The 9881-nt window shown below is 33.9% G+C and overlaps 1 protein-coding gene across 1 annotated transcript; it reads left to right on the forward strand.

Annotated features, from left to right (window-relative positions):
- The first annotated feature begins 391 nt into the window (after positions 1–391).
- LOC126727253 (EPIDERMAL PATTERNING FACTOR-like protein 6) lies at positions 392–2756 on the forward strand. The gene is made up of 3 exons (XM_050432826.1): positions 392–1179; positions 1460–1503; positions 2349–2756. Exons 1-3 carry the CDS (start codon positions 1074–1076, stop codon positions 2565–2567), a joined length of 369 nt encoding a protein of 122 aa, XP_050288783.1. The 5' UTR covers positions 392–1073; the 3' UTR covers positions 2568–2756.
- Positions 2757–9881: the final 7125 nt, after the last annotated feature.

The raw sequence follows: 9881 nt of genomic DNA on the forward strand, positions 1-9881 counted from the left end.
GAATTATTTGTCTTTTTTTTTTTTTTTTTTTTTAAGACCTTTGCATACTGTCGGGCTCGCATTGGTATTGAGTCCAAACTACTATTAAAGAGATTGAGTTCCGCGTATTTTGCCTTCGCCAGATGACATGTCAAATAAGGGTATGGCCCATGAAACTCTCAGACCTCAAGGCGGACACCACACTGTTGTTTTTCCTTTGAATTGCAAAAACTTCATTGTTATATATCTCTTGTTAGGTTGGCCACATAATCCCAGGTTTAGCATTAGTAAATTTCACAAAACAGAAAAGAAATAGTATATTAAAGATGATCAGTATTTACAAAAGAAAAGCACATATATAGATTTTTTATAAATATCGATTGAAAGAAAAAGATATGACAAATAAGGTGCGTATAAAAATAAATGATATAACAAACAAGGAAGAAACAGTTAAAAGGGGGGTTGGAAGTGAGAGAGAAGGGGGAAAAGTGAAGCGAGGCAGTGAGGTGTAAGCCTGCTAGGGGTGGGTGTAGGTGGGCAGAGTTAGGGTTGTTTTCGTATTTCTGGGATAGGGAATCGTTGAAATACAGAGGAGAAAGCCTGGAAGAAAATCCAAGACCCAAACATGGTAAAGCTTAGGAAGCGACGAGCCGCATAGATTCACCATCTTTTTCCTCTCTCTCTCTCTCTCTCTCTCTTCATTCTCCAAAACTTTCACTGCCACACTCATCTGAAGTCTCCGTACCATCCACCCACTTTTTCCACCCCCTCAACAAGCACTCCCCCTCACAAACTCATCCCAAAAATCCTCAGAGATTTAGAGAGAGAGAGAGAGAGAGAGAGATATGAAAAAGGGTATTGTGTTCTGAGACAAAACTCATAAGCGCTGTGATGTTAGGTATTGTTTGGGGATGACAATTGCATGAAAACGTGGGAATATACAAGTCCAAGACCATTATTGTAAATCCAATATCAAAGTCTGAGTCAAAAAAGCGAGACAGAGCCAGCTGTCTGCCACAAACATATCAAAAAACCATACAACTGTTCATCATCTTCTTAAAGGGGTTCCCGAAACCTGAGTTTTTCTCTTGTTCATGGAGTGGAACAGAAACAAACCACTTCTTTTCTACTGCGTGTCCATCTTCTTCCTTTCATTTTGTGCACTAATCACCAACATCAGCTCTACACCTACATGTCAAGGTAAGAAATTACACCCTCTCTCCCTCATTGTCTCCTTTAAACTTAAATTCCTTCTCACATATTTATGAAATTCCCAACTCTTAATTCTGTTAAATTTATCATCTTTCATGACTTTTCATAAATTACCCATCTTGATAATCATATAAATTTCATAAAATTTTCACTATTCTAGCTTTAGGGAACAAGGGAAACATAATAAAATGAAAGAAGAAAAACACTTTTCATAAATTAACCATCTGCATTTATTAGAACTCTCACCTTCTTTCATATTTTTATGCAGACAACAGGTGTCACTTGTCTGTTAAGGCTGACATAAATTTTCAGGTAGTTTGGTTGAATATATTTATATGTTGTACTAAAACCATTTCTGCTTTCTTTTCTTTTCTTTTTTTCCCTTTTTTTTTTTTTTTTTTTGGTTGTCAATCATATATAAAGAACCTTCAAGAGCATGGTACATATTTAGCTTATTTTTTCTTTCATCAAAGTAGCCTGTTGTTATCAAAGTCTGGACTCACAGAGTACAATTCTTTTGTTTGCTTTACTTCCACACCCAAGAGAGAATTGGATGGTGTACCGTGTACATTTTTTTTCTCTCTAGCTCAGGCACTTTTCAAACAAATCGAGATGGATAAAAATGCACCAAAATAGGTGCAGAGTTAAGCCCGGGACGGCTGCAATATGAGCCGTCCAATCCTTGGAATCATCTGCCAAGATATAGAGTAGAAACCAGGGTACGTCTTGGTCCTTGAACAGTTTAACCATGGCCCATCCCAGAAGAAAAGTCATGGGTTCATCTAAGTAGCGTACATCACAAACCGCGCACGTTAGCATCGGCTAGTGATGGAGAAACTGATAAACTACTACCTCATGTAGTGGACTGGACACACTCGTCTTTCACAAGCCTCGGTAACTTGCGCCTGCTGCGCTCAGCGCTTGAACCAGAATCCATGTTTTAAGCATTATTAATTAGTATGTCAGTTGCATAATTGATTCTCGTGACCATGTTATTGGGGGGTGCATCTTAGCATGGTGGCTGTACGGAAAATACTGATTTGGCCCCATGGGTGCCTCTGGTGCATGTTAGAAAATTGTGTCCAAATGTTTGTGTATATAGTGAGTGAGTGAGTGTGTGATTAGCTCTAATTATTGGATAAATGATTTGTTAACAGGAAATTGAGAAGAGAAAAGAGGAGGAGGGGTCAGTGAGCTTGGCAAGGAGGTTCTTGGGGGGGCCTGGATCGTCGCCACCGCGATGCACATCAAAGTGTGGCAAATGCACACCATGTAAGCCGGTTCACGTGCCCGTGCCGCCTGGAACGCCGGTCACTACTGAGTATTATCCTGAAGCTTGGAGGTGCAAATGCGGCAACAAGTTGTACATGCCATGATGCATGTTTTGCTTTTGTCTGCTTGGTGCTTAATTTCCTTACCTGCAATCTTGTCAATTAGCTATTTTAGTAAAAAAAATTATTGATGGAAAACAGGAATATAGGACTTTAATCTATGTAAAGAATGTTATATATTGACACTAATCGAGACTATCGCAGTGATATCTAATATGTTACCACTTTGTATCATGAAGTGCTAGTAGTGTGTTTCCTTCTTTCTTTCTTTTTCTTTATATCCTTACTGCCATTTCTGGAATTGACCCTTTACATGGACTACTGAGAATTTTGGAGTGCAGCAATTATATGATTGGTAGCTGCTCCTTGGCTTTATTGATTTGTTGAATAATGAATAATGCTCATTCATTGCCAAGATCAACTCTGGTCTCTGGGTTTCATTAAAAAAAGAAAAAGAGAGAATCTGGTCTGTGAGTAATATAAAATTTAAATACATCAAATTAATCCTGATCCTACAATTTTTTATCCCAGAAACATTGAGGTGAATTTCTATTCAACCTTTAAGGTTTCATTTTTGACTGACATTGACACATTGTGAACATGTAACAAGACAGGTGACTAATTTTGTGCTTTAGTAAGTAGCAACTCAAGTGAGTTGAGTGACTCCATCTGACTACGTGAATTAAATCCTCCATTTCATATAATCATGTGCATCTTCTAAATAACTTCAATGCTATTTATGATCTGTCTGAGATCCGCTTATTTTACTAAAATTTAACATTTTTTTTACTGAAAATACTATAGATAAAGGTAAAAAAATAGTTAAAATAATATAGTGAGACCCATAAATAATACCAAAAAATGCAATGAGACCCAAAAATAGTAGCAAAAATAAGCTGAATAGTAAAATAAGCTGGTAACTTTCATCAATGCCAAACGCACGCTCCAAATTAAAAAAACCAACTTATTTTACTAGTAAGCTTATTTTTACTACTATTATAAGGGTTCACTGTACTTTTTGGTACTATTTATGGGTCCCACTATACTATTTCAACTAATTTTTACCTTTATCTATAGTATTTTTAGCAAAAAATTTTCAATTTCAGCAAAATAAGCAGATCCCAAAGAGACCCTTAATTATGAGAAATGCTCACGGATGTTCTTAGGACAATGGTTAATAATTCATTAAAAAAATGATGGAGAAAAAATAATTAATATTTTGAAAGTTTTTTCCATTGTCCAAGGGTACTTATTAGTATGACTCTGTAATTATTATGGGTTTTACTAATATATTAATATATTACTAATATATCATGGCTGAGGTGGTGATGTAAAAATGTCAAGATATGCTCTTTTTTTTTTTTTTTTTTTTTGAGAATCTATCAAGATATGCTTAGACCACCAACCAATGACTATTGTAGTGGTACTCGTACTGAAGTACATGCTATCAATGGCTACAGGAATAGGATGATTTTTGTTTTAAAGTTATCTGCAGAAAAATATTCTCCTATCCACATACTTGCTAGTAGCTAGAGTGTAGAGAGGACGAATATTTTCATCATGTAGAAAAATAAAAATAAAAACAATATTTTCCTTATGATTTTTTAATTTATTTTTTAGGGAAGCATTATGAGTTTGTTACTTCGTTGTACGAAACTTTGGATTATAGTGACACTGATTTTACAGGTAGAATGCTTTCATCGAGGCCCATGGATCTTAGTTAACATCCTGTGGCAGCCCACTAATATCCTCAATGGCCCATTCAGTATATTGTTCAAAACAAAACAAAAAAAGAACATAATTAATGAGCTGGGAGCCTGGGACCATAGGCTTTCCTGTGTTGTTGTCATGTACTCGTGTGTATGTTTATGGTTTATAGTTTTTTTGTAAAAATTATTTGGAAGCCCATATTTAATGAGATATAGGGTACGGACATTTATTTGAACATACCTTCCGTTCTGTTAAATACCACTGTACTTGGCATGAGATGCTTCTAAATTTTTATGCGATCACTCCACCAAAACGGGGTGGTAAATGGTAATGGGACGGGGTAAGGTTAGATCAAGGGTATCTTATTCCAATTTCATCCTCTGCTCGAGACGGTGAAAACTTGTGCAGGATAGATTAAAGACGGAGTGGATTGAAAGTATTTTATAATACATAATGAGATGTCTTAAATATTAATGAAGTTGAGATGAACATGAAAGAGGATGGGTCGTTGTGGGTAGGGCCGTTCCTAGATATTTTGGGCTTAAGGCAAGAACTAAAATTGAGTTTTTTTTTTATACTTATGTATTAATTAAATTATTATTTATTTAATATTTTTATACTATAATATATTTCATTTAAAATCTATTATTTTATTTTTTGACAATCTCATTTTCAAATCTAGCCAAGTGTTCATGTTAGTAATATGCTTTCTAGTTGTTTCATGGTTTCTAATTTTAGAACTAATATTTTTTCAATCTCGAGTTCCTTCATTACATAGTTGGCCAGTACTTTTAGACTTAAACAACTTGCAACAAAAACAAAATACTTGGTCCATATCTTTTGAATACACTAACCATTTTCTATCATGCTTCTCCCCATTTGTTAATATTCGAGTGTAATGAATAGTAGAAAAATGACTAGTGTCATCACCTTTAGGAAAAATTATATCATTGTCTCTAATTGGACCTCTTTCTACTAATAAATCTCTTAATTTTGTGTCAATATTTTGCCAATTACCTGGATCATAAATATTTGAAGGAATATAATTCAACATGTCATTATTATTTTCATTTTCTTCTAGTTGAACATCATTATGGTGAACTTAATCATTTGTGACATTTTCATCATTATTTTCATTTTCTTCTAAATTCTTTTGAAGTTCATTATCAAGATTTGTTGTATTGCAAAATTGAACATCATTGTTATCTTGCAACTGTATTATTTCATTATTTTCTAACTCTTTTTGGTGAATATCTTGCTCATTTGTGATATTTTCATTTAAATTTTGTGTTATATTTTGTTTATTACTAATAACAAATTTATTCATTGATCCTTTTTGAGACTTAATTCATTTTTCTTCTTTTTTTTTTTCTTTTTTAAAGTTTTTCATATCCAGATGCATATTTTTTAGTAGACATTTCTAATCAAACAATATATTTATAAAGACTAAAATAAAATATAACTTTCAAGTGTAGAGCAAATGAGAAATAGAACCTGATTTATATAAAAAGTATTGTTGTAGTTTCACCGAATAATAACAAGTTTTTAGCAATCTCAACCTGCATAAATAGAGATTTATTCATTATATTACCAATAACTAATATATATATATACATAAACACAAGATTAAAATTAAAAATAAAATAAAAAATAAGCACAGCCCAGGCCAGCCTAGCCAAGAAGATGCCAAGATGGCCACACAAGTCTTATTAATAAGACCCACCCACAAAAAAACATAAAACAAATCCTATTACATGTATAACAACAACAACAACAAAAAACTTGAAGGCCCAAACGTGAAATGTCTAGCCATAACTCAATATATACAGCCCAGTCTTAACAAATCTAAACTAGAGAAAGCCAAGCCTTATAAGTTATACCTCAAAAGTCAAAACTCATTTTGCAGAATCAAAACGCACGCAGCAGTGAAAAAATAAAAAGGCAATCGGCTTGGCAATCCTCACTCCTCAAAGTTTTCAGATCAGATGCAATTGGATGATTTAGATTGGAGGAAGCTTGAGCCAAGCAGCCAGCAACAGTGGAGAGAAAGAATGAGAGAGGCAAAGAGCAAGAGTTCAGAGAAAAAAGCAAAGCAAAAATGAGAAAGAGAAACAGTAAAATTTTTAGAGATTTGAGGTTTTTTATTTGTTTTGATTATTGATTGTTTTGTGGTTAATTTCTTAGACTGGATTTGTAGTTTATCTTGTTGAATTTTGGTTTGTCTAGAGGATAATGGTGTTATTTTTCAGATAATTGATGGTATTTAGACCTTTTTTTTTTTTTTTTGTGCTACCAATGTTTAATCGAGTATAACAGAAATTTTGTTTTTTGATCAAAATGATGTGCCAGATTTTTTAGATTCATTTGAAACCAATTTTTTTTCCCCTACTATCCCTTCTCTTCTAAAATTTTGGGCCCCCCCTTCCACTTGGGGGCCTTAGGCAATTGCCTAATTGGCCTAGTGGAAGGGTCAGCCCTACTTGTGGGAGTACTAACGCTGCGCTTGTTTCAATAGAAAATCTTCAGTAAAGATATTTTTTATTGTATTTTAATGTGTTTGGTAGTGTTAGAAAAAAATATGGGTAAGATGAAAATTATCTCTTAACTTCTCTCATTTAGCTTGGAATAAGATAGAATTGTTTTCTGCTAAAATTTTCTGGGAAGCAACTCTATTTTATGCAATGCTAAATATGGAAAACAATATCACACACAAAGTTAAATAAAGGAAGTAAAAAAATAGTTTTCTAACTCATTTTAAGGTCGCTACCAAACATAGAAAAATAAGATAGTTTTCTAGAAAATGATTTTTGAAAAATTATTCATTTTCTAGAAAATGTTAATGATGAAACATTTGTTTCAAGAATGGCAAGAAAGTGTGTATCGAAAAAATAAATCATTAATAGAATAATAGAATATATGTAGAAATGATTACATATTATATATATATTCAATGCGAGCATGAGCAAAACTTGTCCCTACCTTATTACCTTTTTTAGGAGAAAAAACTTATACAATACAAGATGAGTAGGATGGAGATATATATATAATATGTATATTCAAGACGAGCATGAGCAAAACTTGTCCCTACCTTATTACCTTTTTCAGGAGAAAAAACTTATACAATACAAGATGAGTAGGATGGAGCATAAATTTTTGCCATCCTTACCTCCAGAGTCCCAGACTTTCAAAAAATGTCCTCATCACCAATGGATCTTCCCTAATTTTATGTAGGTGCTTAAAATTTATGCATTATTTGATCATTAATAAGTTCAATTTTCCAAAGATATATGAATTGATTGACTTACTTGTATCGCCTTTTTATAATCTAATTATATCTTTCTTCCTTGTCATATTGATGTAGACTTCAAACCATTCGTGGTATTAAATTTGTGGAACAAAAATATCCCTCTATTCTTTGTTATAAAAAAAAAATGGTTAAATCCTCTTTAGTTTAAGTGAAATGAAAAATATTTGTTTCACTTTCATAGTTCTTGTACAGTTGTACTATCTAATAATCTTGTGGCAGGCAAAAATTAAGCAAGCTAACTTTTAATCTTACACAATTAATTTATAAAGATGGGATGCCAATCAACCTTGATTACCCTTGTCAGAGTGAGTTAATCTTGAAGTAAGAGAATAAGTGTATGGAATAAATGTGAGACAAGGAAATTGAAAAACACCAGTCTTGGATTGATTAAGTTATGTTCCTCGGGAATGGTCTGAGGTATAGGTTTACACTTGTTCCTGGATTATAATGGTGTTACTTTCTTTTTTTCCTCTCTTTTGATGTTTCATGCCTCTCTTCACAGAGGCCTCTCTGCCTTATATAGTAACCCAAGTTGTTTCTTGGCCTTCTATTTGAGGGGCTAGGGTTTATTTCCCTTGATACTTGCCCCATCAGAGTCTTATTAGAAGGTTTCTACACTAGGCTGTGAGCTGTGATGACATTTTTTAGTGGTCATTTCTTCATTAATGCAGCCAACTAAGTGAGTTCAGAGCATTGAATGTGAAGGTGGTGGATACTTTATCTATATTCTTCACTTTCTTGCTTAAAGATTAACTTTCCCTCTCTTCCACGGTTTGTGTCCGATGGTCTTCAGCATTGGACTTTGGCCATTTCGAGGACATGTTAGTATCCTCGGGGTCCTTAGGTATTCTAGTTTTCTTGGGCTTGTGGTTAAGTTGCCATATTTGCTTTGAGAATTCGTTGATAGTATTTTTCAAGGTGTGTTCTTTTGGCATTGATTTCTTCTCATTCGTTCCTGTCCTCGGCTTTTCATCCTCCCACAAATCTAATTAAGACAATTTCCCCCCTCAACAAAGTTATATGGGATAACAAAAAAGTTATAATTTTAAAATTGATGTATTTATTTATATTGTTAAATAATTACAAATAAATTATTTATTAAGTCATCGGTCAAATCTTGATCAGATCAGTAAACCAAAAGCCACTTCCCTTTTCGGTTCTTTGTTTGGCACGATTTTTTTTTTAGAAAACTGATCCAGTTTTAAAAGCCATATTTTGTCTCAAAAAAATAAATAAAATTCAAAACGTATTACATGGTGTACTTGTGGTCATAACTTATCTAAACAAGAAAAGGTTCCATGCAACAATCCAATCGTCTTTCCAACAATAGAATGGAAGCCCTTTGGAAGCTCAAAATTTAATGGAGACTCAAATTTTGATTATGGAATGTAGCTTGGGATGCTCTACCTACTGGAGAAGCCTTGGCTAGGAGATGACCTCAAAATGACTTATCTTGTGTGCTTTGCATTTTGCAACCACCCCACTGAAATTGAATCACTTATCGTTCTAAGTTGGGTTTTACTAGCACCTTTGAGCTTGTAAAATGTTTGATATACCCCAAAAAAAATCCCTATCAATACCAAAAGAGGATTCCCATAAATTCATTTTACATATCTCCATCTTCTTCGACAAAATTTGGAGAATTCAAAACCAATCAATTTTTTCCAGATCTCATCCATGACTCAAAAAAAGTAGCAGTAAATATCAATAAGGCATATCAAGAGCACCTAGCAGCTTGGATAACCCTCAAGTCTCCCACATCTTCCAAGTGAATGCCATCTCCTCCAAAATCAAGATACATTTTGATGTGACCGACAGAAATTTCTTCTCCATTGTAGCAGCTGTTTGTAGGAATGATTTTGTTGATGTCACTTTTGCACACAACCCACTGATGCCTCATACTGATCCTCTCATCAGAGAAGTGAATGTTACCCTCTTAGAGCACTTACAACAGCGGTGCTAAATAGCTATATTGTTATTTTTTAGCACCACTGATCACAAAAGAAGAGTACATCAGTGGAGCTATAAGCAAAATTTTTTTGCTTCTCAGCTACAGTGCACATCTAAAGATAGACGTGCACTGTAGCTCAAAGGTAAAAAAAATATATATATATATATATATATATATATATTTTTTATTTTGTGTTCACACTATGATTAGAATATTTTATTTATTTTTTCTTTCTCCTCCTTCCCCATTTCTACCCGTTGCTCCTCTCTCCCCTCAGTCGATCCTCAACACTCTTCATTTCTTCCCAACTTCAATTCCTCCACTCACCACCGACAACGCCGACCCAAGCCTCTGCCCAACGCCGACAACACCGACCCAAGCCCAACGCCAA

Source organism: Quercus robur, chromosome 1, assembly GCF_932294415.1.
Source record: "Quercus robur chromosome 1, dhQueRobu3.1, whole genome shotgun sequence".
NCBI classification, from domain to species: Eukaryota; Viridiplantae; Streptophyta; class Magnoliopsida; order Fagales; family Fagaceae; genus Quercus; species Quercus robur.